Raw genomic sequence first — 20,759 nt, forward strand, 5'->3', positions numbered from 1 at the left:
AACGGCGGCCCCCGGCGGGCCGGAGGACGTGCGGGGCCGCCCGTCGCGGCTGTTTCCGCGTCGCCCGTCCAGGGAGGTCCCGCCCCCGCCCGCGGCCGCCCCAGCCCCGGCCCCGCGGGGAGGCTCCGGGGCCGGCGGGGGGGCGCGCCCCCAGCCCGGGGCCTGCGGCGGGGGCGCCGGATAAAGCGGTGCCGGCCCGTCCGCCCGGCGGCACAGGGGCGGCCGGGACGGGCCCAGCGGGGCGCCCCGCCATGGCGAGCCCCGCACGCCCGCGGCAGGAGCTGGCGGCCGAGGAGCGGCGGCTCCGCGGCGCGGCCCCGACGGTGCCCCGCGACGCCAAGCGGGAGGCGGCGGGGGAGCGGCTGGTGCTGCTGGAGCTGCGCCGCTGCGGGCGGCCGCCGTCCCCCGGCCCCGGCGAGCGGCAGGAGGAGGGGGAGGAGGAGGAAGAGGAGGGGGAGGCGGCGGCGGCGGGCGAAGATTGTTGCGGCAAGTGCAAGAAGCGGGTGCAGTTCGCCGACTCGCTGGGGCTGAGCCTCGCCAGCGTCAAGCACTTCAGCGACGCCGAGGAGCCGCAGGTGCCGCCCGCCGCGCTGTCGCACCTGCAGAGCCCGCCCGGCGAGGAGCGGGACCCGCCGCCGCCCGGCGCCGAGCCCCCGCCGCCCGCGCTGCTCCTGGTGCCCGACTTCCCCGACGGCGGCGAGCCCGGCGCCGAGCGCCTGCGGCGGCAGCGCGTCTGCCTGGAGCGCCTGGGGCGGCCCGCGGCGCCCACCGACGTGCGGGGCACGGTGCAAGTGCTGGGCGGCCCCGGCCCCAAGGAGGTGACGGTGCGCTACACCTTCAACGAGTGGCTCTCCTTCGTGGACGTCCCGGCCGCGCCCCTGCCCCCCGAGCCGCCGGCCGAGCGCTACGGCTTCGCCCTGTGCGTGCCGCCGAGCCTGCGGGAGGGCTCGGCCCTGCACTTCGCCATCCGCTACCGCAGCCCGCAGGGCGAGTTCTGGGACAACAACGGCGGCCGCAACTACACGCTGCGCTGCTGCGGCTGCCCCGGGGGCGGCCCCGCCGCCGTCCCGCCGGGCCCCGCCGCCCCCCGCTACTGACCAGGCCGGGCCAGGAGAGCCGAGGGGAGCCGGCCGGGCCGGGCCGGGCCAGGGACGAGCGGCCGCACCCCGCGCCCGGAGTGAGGCCCGGCTCGGGAGCGAGACAGCCGGCGCGCCGAGGGCCCCGTCCCGGAGACTGCCCCAAGTCTGGTGGTTTTTAAGCAGGAGCTTCAGTTTCTGCCAGCGAAAGATGGATGTGCGTAGGCTCGCATTGCTGTGACTTGTGGAATTGTTCTCCTTTTTTTTTTTTTTTTTTTGGGAGAGAGAGCAAGGAAACTGAGTAGCGTGGGCTTTGCTTTTCCCCTCTTGAAGTGATTTTTGAGGTCTTGATGTGGGCTTGACTCCACTTTACCCCATTAGTCAAGAGCACTCGTGTGAAAACTTTGGTGGCGTGTTCACTACAGATTTAACTTTGGATCCCAGTTTTTCTGTTCTCAGATCCATTTGAAAGACACAGTACTGTAACAGCAGTGGTGTGCTTTGTCCTTTTTTTGTTATTTTGTCTTAGTTCAATGGACTCCGTAACAATACGCTTCGCTGTTGTGGGCACCTGTCAAACCCGTGACAGGCTCGTGCGCTCGTCCCACCTTTGCCATGGCTGCGACAGTTCTGAACAGGAGGCACTCTGTTTTGGGGCTGGATCTGGGGCTGGACTGGGCTGCCCTGGTTTTTGTCACTCAACACACTTTGATACCGCTCCCCAGCCTCACATGTAGATCCCGTCTGGCTAATAGCAGCCAACAGGGACTTCTGCAGAAACGCTCTTGCTTAAAATAGACTGGTGACTTCTTTTCACACAACTGACAAGTCTAAAACTGGGACGAAAGAGGAGTTAAAATACTTGCTGATGCTGTGTTTATCAGGAGAACTTTGGTAACACCTTTGAGTCGTGCACTGTGAAGTGAAAGATGGTGTCCGTCTTGTACATGGCTCTGTATTTTCAGATTTGGGTCTGATTTGGATGACTCTTCTCGCTGAGGAGTAACGCTGCGATACAGAGAGGTGTCCTCAGTAAAAAATGGAAACAAATGCCTTTGTTCCGCTCTCCTTTCGTTACATTTTGCACCACATTTCTGAAGTATTTATAATTTATTCAGCTTTTTTGCTACATATTTTTCTGTGTTTGTATGTTGCTGGGAAAGGACTTTGTTGTGCACACAGCTGGACTTTACGGCGCTGGACACTTGAATTGATTTTATAGTCTTCACTCTTGCACTGGAAGCCTAGAGGTTGACTACTACTGGTGTCCCAGCTTTTGAAATTAAGCAAAAACTACCAATGCAAATGGGTTTGTAAGAATAAAAAAAAGTTTTAAAAAAAGCCATAAAACTCACTATTACATTTTTTTTTTCTTTTTTCCTATTTAGCAAAACGTAACAGGAAGCTTCACAGTTTTGCAACCTGGTTGTGTCCCCACTCTGTCATGTGTGTGTCCTGACCAGGGATGATTCTGTCTGTGAGCAGTGTTTAGGGCTGTAGCTGAAAATGGCTGTTGTCCTGCCACAGCCATGAGGTAAATCCCCCTCTCAGTCCCTATCAACCCCTGTGACAGGCATCTTGAGCAGAGCTGTGCTGTGAGGAGGCTTTACTTGCATGGGTGGAAAGTAGATGGGTTTCGGTCAAGTTTTGTTTTGGCTCTTCTGCAGCTTTGACTCTTCTTGTTTTCTTTTGATACAGTATCTCAAAATATGGGTTATTTTTGGTTAATGAAGGATAGATTGCATTGCCAGAGTGCAGGAAATGCCCTGACAGGAGGTATGGTCTTCAGTAAGGTCATGGAATGTCATTTTCCTTTTTTGAAACCGAGAGTATTGCGAGATTTCTCAGGCCTTCATTTCCTCTGAAGGTGTAAAATGTCTTAAAGTCTATTAGGATGAGAACATTAGAAAAAATAGCTTCTTTATAAAATTCCCCATACTTGAGAATACTCTTTTCAAGCCTACAGCTTTTGAGATGGCTGGAACAGACCCAGCACTAAAATCAGGGAGTCTGTTGCGGGAAAGGTGCAAAGCAGAGGGAGCTTCAGACGAAGGGTCCCGCAGTTCTGCTCACATGTGCACTGCTGCTGAAATGCAGCTTGTCCTCCCTCCTCCCAAAAAAGCCTGCACCTACACCACAGTGTGAGAATACAGCCAGAGACAAGGAGGTGTTTAATTCCATCAGAAACCATTCTGCAGTTAGACTGCATCAGTTGCTTTGACAATGCACAGAGGGAAAGCGCTCTGCAGGCAGACAGAGATTTGTACTGTTGTCCTTCAAGTTACAAGTGAACTCTCGCCAAAAGGGTTTTAAGGGAAAACAGTGAACTCTTCTATCATGGATTGCAGGATTTTACATGGGATAACGTGCTATGAATTAGCCTTTCCTCAGATTGCTGCATCTATGAAATAGTGTGCTCTTAAACTGGTGTGTAGTGCAGTGTCAAGATGGAGCCTTCACTTGAGTACGATGTAATATTTGGGATATCTGGAGCCCATTCCTTATTCTGTGCTTTGTCTATTAGTTGCTTCAGAGAAAAAGGAAACATTGCCAGAAAAAGGAGGGGAGGGATTGCTCCTTAGCAGAATTTAAAGGAGCAGCCATATTCCGATGGCTGTGTCTGGGCATAAGGGGTACCGTGAGGAATCCTGGCTAGCTGTGCCTAGTGATACAGGCCTGGAGACATTCTCTGGTCCACTGTAAACATCGACATCCAGAATATGTAACATTTCTGTGTGCTTTTCTGATGTGTGACCTGAAAGTCAAAATGCGAGAAAGTACTTGCTGAGGCTAGCCAGTAAAATCATCGGAGTGCTTCGGAAAATCGGTGCCAATCGAAGATCCCACCAGTTGTGTTAATTAAAGCACAACATTTTTGTGCTTTGATACCTGGTGAAGTTCTTTTATTTGTTATTAAGAATTACTTCTTGTGAAAGCAAGGAGAAAACCTCTAGATGGGAGTCAGACATACTCACTCTTTGATAGAAAGTACATTTCTGTCCTGTTAAGATTTTACAGAAGCATAGATTTCTGAAGCAGGGTTCAAAGACAGCCTACTCACAGTTGTCTGTATTTTCATAGCTGAGGTTACTGCGGGCTATGGAAATGCAAGGCTTTATCAAAGATTACACCGGGCAGCAGCTGTAAAAATCCAACTGGACTGACTATGTGCGTACCAAAGGCTTGCAAGCCCACATCAGCAAAACCCAGGGTTCCTGCTCCTGGTCATAGGTTGAGACACGTGACATAATTGCAACATTATTCTCAAAGGAAAATAATCAAAATGAAGTCGTTTTAATTCCCTTAATATCTAAAGGCCAGTAGAGTAAAATGTTAAGTGAAGCACTCTTTCTGTTTGGTCTGATTACTGTTAATGTATTTCATAAAGATTCAAAGCGTAACTTTTGGAAGATGTTCTCATAAACATGCTCCCTCCCCTAACCTAAATAAGAAATTTAAGATTTATTACACTTTTGGAAAAACTCCAGCTCCAAAGATTTTTATTTTATGCAGATTTCTGTCTCCCCACCATGGATTAAGGATGCAGGGTAGGAATAGCTACCAAATGGTTTTATAGGTGTATATAAATGAAGAAAGTTTAATATAGTTGAAACTCTGTAGGGGTAACTCTGAAGGACATAAAAGTTAAATTTTCCTTAAGCAATTTTTTGCTGTGTACACTCCTTTTTAAATTCAGTTTTAAATGATTCAGAAAAGGGCTGTGAAGCTACATTTACTTTGGTGTCCTGTAGATCTGTAAGCTTGCATGAAAACTACTTCTGTTTTATTTAAAATTGGAGCTTTCAGTCAGTACTTGGAAAGTCTGGCTTCTGCTCCCATTGGCTTCCCTGGGATTTGGATCCAGCCCAAAGTACTGCAGGAAGGTAAAGGAAATGATCTAGGTTTAATTGTCCATTCTGTTCAGAGTCTTGTGTTATGGGGTTAGGATAACATGGCACTGTGATGAATGTTCATCTGCCAAGAGTTCAAAATCTGCTGTCTGTGCATGGCAGTAATTAAATCACCTTAATTGTTTTTTCATGATTCTTTCTGAGAGAGGGAAAATTACTTGCCTTGGATTAGCATATTGCCAAAGACTGTTATAAATATTTATGGGGTGTACTCTTTCAATAGAAAGCCTGTACATTCTTCACAGGTCTCCATAGTTTTTTTTTTTCCTTGAACACAGAAGAGTAGTAACTTGAATGCACTAATTACCGTCATTTCCCCCTCTTGCAAAGCTTCAGTAGACACTGCTTTAACAGTATAAAGGGTAAGTAGTTTAGAAAGAAGCATCTCTTGCAAAACATATTTAACTGTTATGGAATCTCTTTGAAGGTGCGTATGTTTGTGAAACAGGTTTGAGGTTTTTTCCTTTTACAGTTGTAGAAAATACACAGTTTTGGAAGAATTACTGGCTTCTCTGGTTTTTTTTTTCCTGTTTTCACATTAGGCCTCATGCACTATTCTTATATTCTAAAAGAGTGAAAAAAGAAAAAGTAGGAATGTAAAAGCGCAGTTATAGAGCTGCGCAGTTATAGAGCTGCACGGCTTAGTCCTTTTTTTTATGAAGGTCGTCAAGTAAAATATTCCCAAGAGTATGAAATAATTATGCCTGTGTTAAGAATGGTGGAACAAAGCGAACAGTATAGTCCTGACTTGAATAATGCCAGGGTTTCACTGTAGATCGTTATGGAAAACTCAGGAAAACAGTCAGTGCACAGCTCTTTCACGGCTCTGTTTACACGTACGTATGGTCTGTGCTGGGTATCGGGAGAGATGCATTTATGTTGCACTACAGGAAGTGAAGTTGAGGGGCTGGTGCTTCTCCATAAAGTTATTCTGTCTGCTGGTGTTAGAGAGTAAAAGTTTTGCTTTCAATGCCTGGAAACTTGGAAGATTGTTTTTTTACAGAAATACCTTTTGAGAAAAGTGAGTAGTAATTTAAAATCCTTCTTAGCCTATTTTTATACTGCATGTAAAGTGTTCGCTTGCTTCTCACTTGGGTTGCTCTCCTCCTGAAAATCTGTACCTCTGATATATCTGGGCATTCTGAAGCCATGCTTTCAATTGCAGAAGAATTTCTTGAGAGGTTGTAACACACAGCAGAAATTCCTGTCCTTGGAAAAGTTACTAAGATTAATCAAATCGTTTTTTTTTTTTCCTTTCAGAGTACTCTTTCCAAGTTTATCCTGTAAAAGTAAGGACAAACTTCAGTACAGGCAAACGCTCAAGTTTTGGTTCATACTGCTGAGGTCATTAGTTTGCTAAAATGTCATGATCAGGAAAAAACCTTTTTAATAAAATACAAAAGCAACCTTGTTTTGCTAAGGCATTGCAGCTTTAGTAAAGATATTTATTGAGCTCTGTTCTAAGGAAAAATATATACTTTTTATAACAGTGGACATTGTACATAAGTCATGGGACCATTCCTTTGTGTTTTAACTATTCCTGTTGTTTACACTGCTTTGACAAAATCCAACAAAGCTTCTGACAGCGTGCCAAGAGAGATTTAATGAGTATTGCAACGTAAACGGAACTGGTGGAGCACAGAAGGTGCAGCTGTAAGAGCACAGCAGCTCCGAGGCTGGACCACAGTGCCAGCGCTCCAGGCTGCTCTCTCCCTTGGTGGCGGCGAGCACATCCCCAGCCAAGGGTAAGAACAGGGCAAGGGGACCAACGCAACACTAGAATCATCCCAGCCTACACGTGGGCTCGACTTCCTAAGCCGGGTGTGGTCAGCAAGTATTTTCATTCCATAGCTTGTAGGATTTCAATGACAAAGCATCTTTCAAGCTATGTTTTTGTACAGAACAGGGCATGTTTTGGCAAAATACCTTAAAATGGGCATCAGGCAAGGGAAAAATGTATTTGTAGGTATCTTTCAATCACGTACAACTGATAGGCACGTAATTAACGCTAACTGACCATGCACTTAAATGTATGTCACAAGCAAAAGGAACATACAGGCCTGTCCAAAACAGGGAGCAAGCACCTAAAATGCTGCTGGGTTTGAGGAGTAAGTGCTAATACCTTTGCTAGCTTTGCACTCCTGTTAACAAGCTAGATAGTGTCATGCAGACTTTTGGACTGTAGCAGCAGTCTTACCTTGCTTCTAATAAGTAATGTATAAAAACTGAATACGTACAGGATAAATACTCTATGATAAGCTGATTGGTAATTTCAAGGAAGAACTAATTTGTCCTTTACTGAGAAGGTGAACTGTCTTACCCTCTGCAGTATGGATTGGGGACAGAGGGAAATTACAGAGCCCTATTACTTTTTCCCTCTCCTACCTTGATGGTCCTCTCTGTAGACTGTACCTGAAGGTTACTACTGCTCCTCTGAAGGTAGAAATAGGTAAGGGAGAGAGAATATGAGTGGTAAACTTGAGAAAGAAGGTTGGAACAGATGCCATAAATTGGGACTGCAGTAGTGTTCAATCTACCAGAAAAACTTAACAACAGAGTGTTCAGGCATTAATGGAGAAGTAATGTCCTTCGTACTTTGGAGGGAATTAATAAGACATTTCATGTTCCCATGACTGCCTGCCTGTATGACAGCACGTATCACCTACAGCTGTATTCTTGTTGGAAACAATGCTAAAGAACTTCACAGAAAGGTATTTTGGAAGAACTGATTATGCATTGAAAAAGTTCCCTTATTTTTTTGTAAATACGGTGAAAACATAGCTTTAAATAGTAAAAATGTTACCGATGGAGTTGTCCCTCTTTATAAATCAGGGCTACGCTATTTATAATTATGTTTATTTTGCTTCCTAGCATACATTCTCAGATCTTGAAATGGTATGCAGTGCTTGTTCCAGTAATTAAGCTGTTTTAGACAAGGATTTTACATGTACTGTTTTAGCAACCAAGTTTCTTACAGTATAAACCTGGCAGCCTTTCCAAGCCTGTGTCATCCAGGAGTGTATAGATGTTACTGCGTTTCTGTGAGCTCACTGGAAGCTTAAAGAGCAATCAAACCATTCTTCCCCTGCACTTTCACCATTAACTTAAGTGCACTTAATTATCCAGTTGTGAATGTGGAGATTTCAAATACAGAATCTAATGCATATTACCTATTAAAATAACTAAATTCCATTTTAATAAAATGTTCACTAAAAACAATTTACATTGCAATACTTATCCATGTAATAAGGGGAGAATTATTACTGTATTTGCTTTTTATCTGAAATTGAGAAGGGGGCTACATTTGCAGTCTTAGGTACACACTATTTTATTCTGCGCACTGTATTGTCCATATGAAATCCATTGCTATACATCTCAATCTAACTGTACAAAATGGTAAAATACACGTTAAGGGGCAGTGAGGAATGGGAGTTTGTTCTAAATTAGACACTTTAATTAGACACTCTGCTTTAATAATGTTTTCACAGAGCATGAACAACACAGAAGAATATAAACAAAGATGAATTTTGTGAAGCAAGAAAAATAAGGGATGAATTTCAAAGGCCGCAGTGCCATGGAACTAGTTATGAGCTTCTGTTTCTCTACTTAAAAAAACCCAGAACAATTCACTGAAATAAAAAGAATTTTTTTTTTTTCCCTCTATGCCAGCTTTGAACTGCTTAATTTTTTTGCAGATTTCTAATAGAAAACAAATTCAAACACAGCAACTACTTGAGCAGAATCTGGTCAAAATTTTTGCTTGCTTTTTTATTAACCTGTGGTCTTAAAAGTGTTGAGCATTCTACGGATTTAAGAATAACCAATAAAATGCTCTGTTGAGTGTTCCACTTTTTCTAGGCAAAGCTTGTTGCCACTTCATGACTTACAGCACTTGAGTTACTGTTCCAGTTAGGTTCTTTTTCTTCTGCCAAAATTCATGATGTTTGTGAAAAAGGCAAAATCTTTCATAAAGTGATGTGGAGCTTTCTGGTAATAGCTGCACCTCAACAAATTAAAGGACTTGGTGGTGAAAAAACATTAGAAAGCTCCCAAGCCTCAGTAATTCAAGTCTTACATTCTGCTGTTCTGATCAGTTAATTGCTAAAAGTAGGACAAGACTGGTCCTACTCTTGGAAACTAAAGAAAGAACTAATGAAACTTTTATATCACCTCCTGTAAAGTCAAGGGATGCTCTTCAAGGAAACCACACAATGCAGCCTATGATATTTGTAAGTATCAAAGTCCAGGAGATGAAAATTCTGACCATCTCTGATTTTAATACTTTAAATAAAATACATACTTAGTCATTTAATTCAGATGCTGGATACTTTTAAATGGAACAGGATCAATACAAACTTAGTAACTGGGTGAGGGGTTTTAAATCTTGAGGGGTTTTAAATCTAACACCTTTTTTGTGGTCAGTGACAGACAAGGTCAGCAGCAGAATAATGTATCTAGTTACAGGTAGTTTAATGAAGTTTTATTGTTGAAATAGGGCAGGAGCTATTCCATCACATGGGACATACAAGCAAACAGATTCCCAGACTACTTTAAATACTATTATAAATCACAGCCATTTATCTTAGAACATGTGACCCATTAGAAGATAGTACTTTGGTTGCCAAAAACTGAGTCTCTCAGGCATTTCTTCTGCTGAACAGACAAGCTCAGACATGTGCAGTGAGTTTATGTTTCTGTATGTGGCACTGTAGGATGCTGAAGATGGTCCAGTGTTGCTTCAGGATCAGAGGCTTTTCTTGGCTATGTCTTTCCTGGACTCTCAATGACCAATTTTTCTGTGGAGTACAGCTGGCCAATGGTAACCTGAAATCAAACCAAAATATCAGTAAAAAATCCCAAGAACTGAATAGCCCACATATTAAGCTTTCTTGTAATTATATTTTTCTTTCTATAAACACTTCTTTTTGTAAATAATACACTTGTCTAGACTTTAAGGAAAATAACCAATACATAAAATACCTGCACATATAAATCTTGAAATAATGACATTGAGGAATACTGTTTAAGGTCTCAAAAAATCACATTAGAAGTTACTACAGAGAAAAAGCGGGTTCTATATTTAGAAAAATGTAAAGACAAATATAATGAAAAAAAAAATATATATGATCAGCAGATCTTTCTTATGCTTTTTGGGTGGAGAGCCTAGATATAAATTGCATGGCATGGTATTATTTTCCAGTCCCTTTGCACTCCTAATTTAATTTGCCTTATGAATGGTGAAGGCAGTTCAAGAGTTTTAGTTCAGCAGTAGCATTTTACACACGCTGGAGCTACCTCTTGTTGATGAGATAGTATTCAGACCTCCTAGATTTGTGCTGTATAGAGCAATGAGGAAATGAAATATGACAAAAATGCAACATAGATGCTTTGACTCCTTGTTTTTAGCACTTTCTAATGTGCTACATAACATTGGTAAATTGTGGCTGGATGAGCAGCTGGTAGTTGTCACACACAGCTCTTGGCACAGCAGCTGAGATGGGGAAGGAAGAAGTTTCATGCAAGTAGGGTAATGAAAGCTGAAGACAACATTTATTTTTAAAAGTGTGGGTTTTGGAGTCTACTTTTTAATATCTGTTATGTCCTTTCTTGCTTCTACTTTCTCCTTCAGGCCTGGGTATGCAGTAGCTCTGTGTCCTTTTCACTAGGAAAAATGGTTCATAGATTTAAGTGTTGAACTAGGACAAAAAAGGCTAGATGCTGAATTACACTAAGCATGGTATATTTAGTAGAATTTAATACTGTGCAAATTAAGCCTAACAGCAAGTCAGGATCTCAAAGTAGTAAAAAATCAGGGAAAGAATGTTTTTGGCAGTTTCCATTTACCATTTTTTGTGGGGAAAATATCCTGGCCGCTCTTGAATAAAAATTTCTCGTCTGTGCTCACACTCACACAAAATGTGAGTAATATCGCCTTTTAGGAAATGAACCTTTTAATCTTGATAAACAGCCTTGTCTGAAACTTGTAACACATTGATTTTAATCTTGAAATATTTATTACAAGGGAGCATTTATGAAGCTGTTCATAAAGGAACAGAAGTTTTCCTTGCCAGCAAATATTTCCTTCTTTTGGCACTCTGAGCTAAGTTAGTAACAGCATATGAACAACTGATTATTTTTGAAGTTACTTATGAAATATGTTGCATGCAGAATATTTAAAACAAAGGCCATACACAACTGTGGCACGTGTTACCAACAGAAATTTTAAGCTGTCAACAAGTGTTACTTGTCAAAGAGAACTTGCTGCTCTGGGTTATGTGGCAGGCTATACACTTTAGTTGCTGCCTTACCACAAACCATGCTGAAGTACTTAATTTTTGTATACTGTGTTTTGGAGCCCAAAGAATCTTTAATCCTTTCCCACACAGTAGAGCAAATTTAATGGGAGGCTCAGAGGGATTACAAAAATGCTGAAACCTGAATTGCATTTTTTTTTTTTTTTTTCTCCCCCAACGGGGGAGATAGATGAGACAGAGTACGTGACTTCTCAGTCAATCATATTCAGCTGGGGCAGATGGCTTTGTAGGAGAAAGGTAAGAGCTGCTGTTTGCTGTCCCTGTGCCAACAGGTGATGTTATCTACTGCTGCACCTCTCGACTCGAATGCAATAAAAGCACAGATTTATGCGTGAGCTGCTTCCTTAGCAAACCACAGGCGTGCAGGCATTTCAGCAAGTGCAGAGCCACCAGTGCTGTGCTGTCGGCCTTTGCTGGGCTGCTGCAGCTTGCCTGCCCTGCTGCCTCCTTTCCAGAACCTCTGCCATGGCACTGTAAAATGAACTTTGAAACCTAAGAATTTTTTTAAGCCATTAGCAATGAATTTTTAAAGTTAAGATCAAGCCTTTCCCATGTGCCTTAGACAAAACAAACAGACCGTCCATTTATAGCTGCTGAAAAATTCCCATTTATAAACATCCCCTGCCTCAGCAGAAGGATTGCACCAGTATTTACACACTGACACTCATTAACCCAACGAACCACAACAGCCTTCTTACAGTGTCCTCACCACCCTGAGTCCAAAGAAAGCACCTCAGCAGCACACACTCACTGTGGGTCATTCTCCCAAATCAGAGACTTAAGTGGCTACCTATTGTGCTCTTTTTTCATCATGCGTGTTTGTAGCTTGTACACTGCATTCACTCTCCTGGAAGATGGCTGGAAGCCAGTGCATAGGTCAGTGCCAGGGAAGTTTCATTGACCACAGGAAACTTTTGGGGAAAAAGGCTTTACGATTTGCTCAGCAACTTGGTTACCCCCGAAGGTTTATTTGCCTCTTTAGGTAACACATTGCAATTAAATTCCCCAGGAAAGAATGCGCAATAAAGAACCACTTTGTCATCAGGAGAAGACAATAAATAGATATAAAAAAGTTGCTTCTCAGCTCCTTTTGAATTATTTGATGTTTAAATTCTGCCTGCAAAAACTACGTATGTTGGTTCTGACAGGTCCAGCCTTCAAAACCTGACAATTTGTCTTTGTTCAAAGATTTAGTACAAATCTATACGATCAGCTGTTCCTTGTGAACAAGAAAACTTTTTCTTGAAAAACTTACTATTGCCTTCTGTCTGAATCCAGGGGAAGGCTTAGGGCTTCAGAATGGGATTTATCAGCAGATGTGAGACAACAAATGGGGAAAAATAAATCACTGAAGAGTAAGCACTGGTCCATCTTGTAACCCAACCGTTCTCTGGCAGCATTTGTGTGGAAACATACGGAAACAAGTACTAGTCCTTTGCAATAGCTGGCAGGAATTAGCCACTTCATGGAATCTTTCATTGCCATTGGGTGAAAAAACCATGTGGGAAAGGTTTTCCCTATATAACAGTGCATCAGAGATGTCAGTGGGGAGGTGCAGTAAGAATTAAATCATAGAGTTAAGAATTACAGAAGCAAAATCTGAATGTCCTGCAGACACTGAAAGAACATAATATTACCCTAAAAATTCAACAAATCCAGTCAAATTGACAACTCTGTCCTCTCCAAAGGTGTCTGGCTGCCAGTGTCTGACTCTCAGGACACCTGCGGCTGGTGAGCAGGTTACGTGTGGCTTCCGTGCCGAGCCATGTGACAGATGTAATTGCAGTGGGACGGTGCTGGCCTGGGAGGCAGCCTGCATCCTAGGGGCTAACCTGGATCCTAGGGGCTAACCCAAATCGTAGGGGCTAACCCAAATCGTAGGGGCTAACCTGAATCCCAGAGGCTAACCTGGATCCTAGGGGCTAACCTGGATCCTAGAGGCTCACTTGAATCCTAGGGGCTAACCTGGATCCTAGGGGCTCACTTGAATCCTAGGGGCTAACCTGGATCCTAGAGGCTCACTTGAATCCTAGGGGCTAATCTGGATCCTAGGGGCTCACTTGAATCTTAGGGGCTAACCTGGATCCTAGAGGCTCACTTGAATCCTAGGGGCTAATCTGGATCTTAGGGGCTGCTTTCCCATCTTCACACAGCTGGTGGGGTAGATCCTGCAGACACATTGCTACTACTTGCAAAATACTAGATTATCATCTTCCGTTTCTGAAGGTATGTGTTATGTCTTGTGTATTTTATCCACATGAAGATTTTACTTTGCAGCTCAGAGTTGAGGTAGAAGTGACTGCTCATATTTCTGCAGGGCTGAAAATAAGGTGACTGGGTTTTGAATTTTTTTTCTAATTTGCCTCACTCAAAGTGCTTAGTTCTGCTCTGAAAAGTCTGATGGCATCTTTCCTTAATAGCTCTGTATAAACATCTGTCGACTTCAGTAATCACCACATTTTTCCTTCCTTCTTTAGGCAGGACAAAGGTGGCCAGACATCTCTTGCTCCCATGTAATTTACAGGATTGTAATTGTGTGGTGTATAACCTGTGAACACTTAACAAATCCTGCTGAGCCCTGATGAAGATACTTTTTCTCACTGTCACTGAATTACTCACCCTTATCATCCTGACAAAATTGCCAATCTCCAAACAACCAGCTACCTGCTTGTGTGAGGTCTCACTGATAAATTTCAGGGTGAGTGCCCTAAAATTACTCAGGTAAGTAGCTAGGCAGCAGCCTTTCTGACCTCAAAAGCAAACTAACATCTTTTTTTTTTCCATGCCACTGTTTATTTTTTGATGGCAGACAAAAGCAGGAGCGACCTAACAGGAGAAGGTGCAACATTCTCACCTTATGTAGAATCAACTCACTGGACAATGCAAGGCCTAAACACTTCAAAGTGCCACCACAGCATAATAATATAAAAACCCTGCAAGACAGCAATTTCTTAAGGTGTAAGCTTTTAAAAAGTTTATCTCCCAAGAGGGTCATCACTGTAGAAGCAACAATAGTTTCCTGTTTTTGTTGAAGAAATGCTGCTCATAACTAGAGCTGATGTACAACAGATATGTACAGCTTTACATATTAAGCCCATTTACATATCTAATATATATATAGATTGTTATATACACATGCATAAATATATGAAAAATACCAATGTCTAGATAATAAACAGCCATCTTCTCTCTTTTGTTACAAATCTGCAGGCAAGAAATGGTTACCATAATACAGCCAGGGATTGCATATAAACACATACATTTTCATGGTTCCTTATGATAGAGAATCAGGAAAAAGTCCTGTGTATTAACATATTTGTACCATACACACACACACATGCATATATATATATATGGATGTATGTATAAAATCAGGGGATTTTTTTCCTGTTGCACCTAGGAAGTTGACAGGTGTATCTCATGGGCACACTGCTGAATCTTAACTAGGAAGAAAAATTCCTGATTTTTCTATAGTCATATTGCATTTATGGCTGCTAATCTGGGCCTCTAACACTATATGAAGAAGTTCCATGTTCATGTTTTCTGGCATGGTGACTATAAAATGCATCTTACGTGAATACTGACAAGAACAGAAATGTACATCCATAAAGATTATTTTAAGAGCTGGCAACAGTCTTATAAGTTGTTTCCCTAGAGTCTTTCCTATTGTAGATGATACCAACCAATATGCAATCCTATTGCAAATTTAAGTGAAGTGGTAATTGTTCTTAAGAAGCACCACCTTTTCTCCCCCACGTCCTAAATTGGATATGTTACACACAACACACTTTATCATGATTTTTTCATATTTACTAAGGTCAGTTTAATGTTTTTGTTTGTTTTTGAATGAATATGGATAGCCATTTTTGAAATAATCTTTTACTGCAATAATAAACACACCAGCGTGCTACACAGTAATTAATACAAATCAAATGGAACCAAACCCTCATCAATAACTTTAGTTACTTGCCAAATCTTTGTGTTGGTATTAAATGTTGCAGCAGCAGCCTTATTTATTTTTACTCGGGAAAGAATGTTGAAAAAATGCATTTAGCTTCTTAAACACATAAGAGCTGGAATAAATGTGGAAAAAACTTGTTTTGGAGACATTTCCCATATTTTAATTGTTTCCATTTGTCTACACAGAATAGGAAAGGAAATGAAGGAAAGCACAGAGCTGAGAAGTTAGAACTATTGTGTATTTCACTTCTGGAAGCCTGCGCTTTGCCAATGCTGTTTTCTTTGTTTCTTTGTGCCATAACATATCCTACAACCACTGCTACATGAAGTTTTGAAAAGGCAGGAAATATTAATTTATTGCTACCATTTGTCTGGCTTTCACAAAGTTGTGAAGTAAAGTAAGACAGCTAATAGGTGAGAATGCATCTGAAAGTTATTTCTCTTAATAATGATAAATTATGTAGTTTTGTTAGAACCATATGCACTTTATCTTGAACAACTTCATTTGGCCTATCAGAAGCAGGGTGATGTATTTATTTAACACTCTCATTAATTTATTCTGTGGGCCTCCCTGAAGACATACTCTTCAGTGAAAAGAGCAGAGAATCTCATCTATTCCAGCAATGATTTACATAAAATACTGTAAGCATATATATTCACGTGTATTTTGTATATGGTGATCTAAAATAGCGAGGGATTCTTCTTTTTAAACACTTAATATTCCTCAGTTAAGAGAGCAGTTTTTTCTTAAAATTACACAAACATGCTCCTGTCCTTAGAGACACCATGGGCATGGCACACACGGCCTTTGCTCCAAATAGCTACACTTGATGTAGCTTGAGGTAACAAAGGCCCTCATCAGAGAAAGCAAAACAGGAATCTTTCAAGCCCCTTCCAGCCTGGGTTGTTCTATGATTCTATGAAAGCCAAGCGGACCAGATTATGTGGTCCTTCAGTAAAGTCACACTTTCCCTCACTTTCTGCAAGCCACTCAGCCTGCAGACAGAAAGGAGCATGACAAGAAAACATGCCATCCCAAAAGCATGCAGGGTCCAACAGCAGATGGCTGCCGGGGGGAAGAATCAACCCTCTGCTATTGCAAAGGTCACCGTAAAAGATGTCAGAGAGTGGGCCATAGGAAAGCAAGCACTGATGGATTTGGGGCTTAAACAGCCAGGTGAAGGTTTGATACAACACACATGCAAGGAAGAAGCAGGTGTGCAGATGTAATGTTCTGAGTGTGATCTTTTCCTGCTTTCAGCATCCTGGCAATCTCCAGGCTCCTACCTCTCCTCCCTCCCTCCCTATTTGTTACCTGCTAATGTTATTTCAGCATCTTGCTTTTTCTCTCACATTTGCATAGAAAGCCTCAACCTTCACAGAGCAGCTCAAACTCTTCAAAAAGCCAAACATAGAAGAAGCAGGTCTTCTAAAGAGTCAATTCCATGTAGGTAAAGGGAAAAAACTTAATACAGACTGATCTTTTCTCAATATAGCCTATATTTTTCTCAATGAAGAAGTGAAAAATCACTCAGTTAAGATGCTGAGTGTGGCAAGGAAAGGAATATAGAACATTAGTACTTGAAAATATAGAGACAAAGACCTGGATAACATTGTGCTGAGTGTGGTATAACAGGTAGTCTAGTAATGCTGAGACATTTGGTATGTAAATACCCAGACCATTCACAGAGGACCCTATGTTTTGCAGCAACTACATAAGCAGAATTCATCAATGCCAATGTGAGTGCCTGCCTTACTTTTGTCAGTAGTATAATACAACAGCCACTGTCACAAAACACACATTCTGCACTAGGTCCACGAAAGTACTGTAATGTTTGTCTATTGCAGATACACTAACTCCACAATACATACAAAAACTAAATTATCATTGTTAAAGAAAAATATTTTACTCTTCTGTGTTTTCTTGGATCACTACTTCTAAGAGACTTTTGGAATGGAACAGTGAAGAAAATGTAGTCATTATAGACAGGTATAAGAAGATATTAAATATGCTTACTGAGTAGTGTGATCAAGTAATTTTGTAGCCCTAATAAACTTTCATACTTGAACTACTGCAGTACTAAAATGAGCTGCCACAACATTATGATAATTTTATCATAATTTAAAGACCACCTTTTACAACATTTTTATTTAAAGTCAAATGCCAGAAATGCAATGTACTGAAAGAATCATCTTTAGTCTTATTTCTAATGTAAACTGGGGACCTGGGCTGCTGGGGTGAGCTGCTAAACAGTTACACAAAGATGTATACGGCATGTCTGTAGATTAACATTTTCCAGAAAATTACTCATCCACCTGTACTTCCTTGCCTTTTTTTAGAATAATGCCCATGACCTTCTACATTTATTCTTCCTTCCAGTTCCTGAAAGTACCTGATTTCATCTCAAACCACTCAAACGCAGAGAAAGTTCCAGCGGAAATGGTACATGGACTTTCTGTTTTTAACTGAGATTTGCTTGTCTAAATGATGATTGTTTAAAGCCTTGGAAACCTTTGTCTTCACCACATTTTTAAGTGACCATAAAGTACATGCAAGGGGAAAAGTACATAAAGTATGTTCCTTGGGAAATACTGAACTTTGGGAGCTAAGACATTTTCAGACAGCAGGTACCAAGATACCAAGGACTGAAAAGCAGGACTGGCTGGATGTAGTTCTGGGAAGATGCATACAAGAAACATGCAGAGAATATGTTGTAGCTCACACAGATCAAAAGCAGCCCAGAAGTGAGCCTAGAGTGGTGGGAACAGCTAAAGCCATTGATTCTCCAGTGTAGAAAATGCTGTGACACATGGCAATGCTGATGGCTCCAGAACATGCATTTGGTTTGGCAGCATGGAAAACCTCAGTCACCTCTGCTTTTGAAGCCAGCAGCTGTTCTGGTCCCAGCTGGACCAATGCTCACATCCATTCAGATTTCATCCCTGTAGTATCTTACACAGCGCAAAAGTCACATTTGCTACACTTTCACTTTGATTTTTCCGAACAAGAACCTTTCTCAGTCTCTGCAGCACCAAAGCGTGAGGCTGCACGAACACCTGCAGTAATAACTCCACGAGACAAATGGATAACAAGTACACAACATGTATTATGCTTGAGGACTCTCCCGTGGGAGCTACCTTTCTCTGCAGCATCCTGCCCAATATTTTATAGAAAGTATATATAGGTAGCAGAAGTACAGAGATGTATAATTACTCTCACAGCTCAGATCTTTGATTACTAGCTTAGACAAAGGAATTATCTGCAGCTAGCAGGCAAACTGCATCAATTAAGACAGGTTGGCACAATCACCTATTACAGAAACATGCATCGAATATTTTTCCTTTCAAATGTAACACAGTGTGTACATTTGGTAAGAGAATATCATATTAACTAAATAAACTTGGATTTGTTTTCTTTCTTTATTCTGATCTTATCTGAAACACCAAACATAAAGGGGAAAAGTTCAGGTGACTCAGAACTGTAATATTGTTTAACCTAGCAATTTAAATTTTCTGTTTTGGTAATGTCCTTTGAGCCAGAATAATGTTTAAAAGAATGTATTTTAATCTGCTACTGAAGCTATGTTTGGGGACCTGAAAGACAGTGACCTGCTGAATTTTGGATTTGAATGGATGTTGGCCATAGTTTAATTATTTGGTGGTGATGAGTCTTCTTCAAGACTCCAAATCTCCTTACCAAAGTCCTGGTTCTGGTTACAGGAAGGCAGCAGGTACATTGTATTTTGTAAAACTGACAACTGACTGGTGCTTTACTTGTATTTTAAAATAACAAGACCTTTCATGTTTCAGGGAAAAAAAAAAAAAAAAAGTCAAATCTGTAACATATACAATTTTCCAAGACATAAGAGACAGAGGAAATTAATTTTCCCCTGTTCTCCAAGAAGGCTATAACCAAGGATTAAACTTAATTTTATATGAGGAACAGTTTACTTTAAGGTTCCAATATGTCTCTTCCTCTGCACTGATGTTGCCTTACATACGCCTCAGATGTGATTGTAGGCTGGGTTTTTCTCCGTGCCCATCCAAATTGCAAAATTAAATTTGAAAGAGCAGAAATAACAAATCATAAAATATAGCTGTATTTACAAAGATAAATTTTGTATTGAATGTTTTTGATTCAATCTGCACCTTTGCCCAGAAAGAAACACCCTATTGAGGCAAATACTTACATGTCAAGTCCCTACTGCACTGTTTAGGAGATCTTCAACTGTATCAGGACAGGAATAAGTTTTTATTTTTCTGCATTAAAAAGACTTTTTTTTTTTTTTTTTTTTTTTTTCAAAATTCTTACGGATTACTAAACCACAGTCATCTGTTCCTGACAAATTCATAATTTCCTTCTTTATCTTACTTTCTGTGATGGAGGATATCTAAAGATTTCTTTTTTCTTGCTCAGCCATCATTCTTGGTTTACTATCCCCAAACCTCCAAGCTTCAAAGAGCATTTTTCTTTTCCTCCCCTCTTTCGGAAGAGTTCCAGTGAAAGCCATACAGAAAGCCTCACTGCCTGGACTGTCTACACTCTTTAAAAACTTGAGCAGGAAGCCCATAAGAAGAAAGGACATTAATGCTTTAGGACTGAGGATAGATTTGTTGAATTTCAGTCAATGTTTGGGCCTGTGAGTCCTCACTTGCCAGAGAACTTCTCATTGTGCCAGGGTCACCTTGAAATCACTTCTGAGGTCCAGCTCAGTTTCCAAACCAACAACTCAGACAAAAACCATGACTTTGATCTACTTGATTAATCAACCTCTGCGGAGCCATAACCGCAAACACAGTGAACCATTCTGTTCCTCTTGAAGTTACTCAGGTAAGGGCAGGTAGGCTTCTGACTTCCTACAGCCTCTCCCCTGGGGCAGGAATCGCTCCCTTGCCAAGGCAAACATCCCCTGCAGCACCACACCAAGCCGAAGCCAAGCCCTTGTGCTCCAACCTGCCCGAGCTGAGGTGGGTGTCCTGTCCTGCCATCACGGCTCCTCAGGGGGACACCTCACACTCGGCCACTTCCACACACACATGAGTTAACTTCCCAGCGCTCCTCTGCCCAGCCCTTTTTACAAACAGGAAGGAGAATTAAGAAAGGGAGAAAATAATTATTTGCAAACCCCACAGCTTTTAGGCAGGAGATATCTGTGTTTGTGTGGATATAGGGTATTGCTTACATTAACTTGTTTAATTGGACTAAACTAAGGCAGCATTTTTTTTTTTTTTTTTTTGGCAAAGATAAATTACTGGATTTAGCACAGCTGGTAAGAGCTAATTCTGTACAAGGAGTTCTTTTCAGTAGTGTGGGTGGCAAAACACTTTCAGCAACTGGCCTAATTAGTTCTTCCTTCTTTGCAATAGCACAGGACAGTTCAAAGAAGGGGGAAAAAAGAGATTGTAATGGAAGACGTGGTATAAAATCACCCTGTTTGCTTTTCTGGTTTTGCCAGTCCTCCCTTATTTAATGTCACACTAAACAGAAACTTGCCCTA

General features: G+C 41.8%; 2 protein-coding genes across 3 annotated transcripts in view; one reads left to right on the plus strand and one right to left on the minus strand.

Moving 5' to 3' along the window:
* The first annotated feature begins 251 nt into the window (after nucleotides 1-251).
* On the plus strand, nucleotides 252-1,097 carry PPP1R3G (protein phosphatase 1 regulatory subunit 3G). Its single transcript, XM_040055628.1, has 2 exons — nucleotides 252-365; nucleotides 456-1,097. Exons 1-2 carry the CDS (start codon nucleotides 252-254, stop codon nucleotides 1,095-1,097), a joined length of 756 nt encoding a protein of 251 aa, XP_039911562.1.
* Nucleotides 1,098-9,445: 8,348 nt separating this feature from the next.
* Nucleotides 9,446-20,759, minus strand: part of LYRM4 (LYR motif containing 4) — an 87,432-nt gene continuing 76,118 nt past the window's right edge. For both annotated transcript variants that reach the window (XM_040061941.1, XM_058420317.1), the window contains one exon: nucleotides 9,446-9,811. In XM_040061941.1, the coding sequence (XP_039917875.1) occupies nucleotides 9,749-9,811 (63 nt within the window). In that variant the 3' untranslated portion in view covers nucleotides 9,446-9,748. The remainder of the gene's footprint in view (nucleotides 9,812-20,759) is intronic.

The sequence above is a fragment of the Hirundo rustica genome, chromosome 1, assembly GCF_015227805.2.
Source record: "Hirundo rustica isolate bHirRus1 chromosome 1, bHirRus1.pri.v3, whole genome shotgun sequence".
Lineage (NCBI taxonomy): Eukaryota > Metazoa > Chordata > Aves > Passeriformes > Hirundinidae > Hirundo > Hirundo rustica.

Bases quoted from the DNA above. Each gene is read 5' to 3' on its own strand.
- PPP1R3G (XM_040055628.1), top strand. From the start codon at position 252: ATGGCGAGCCCCGCACGCCCGCGGCAGGAGCTGGCGGCCGAGGAGCGG. The intron at 366-455 runs GTGCTGCTGGAG...GAAGAGGAGGGG, and splicing joins AGGCGGCGGGGGAGCGGCTG to GAGGCGGCGGCGGCGGGCGA.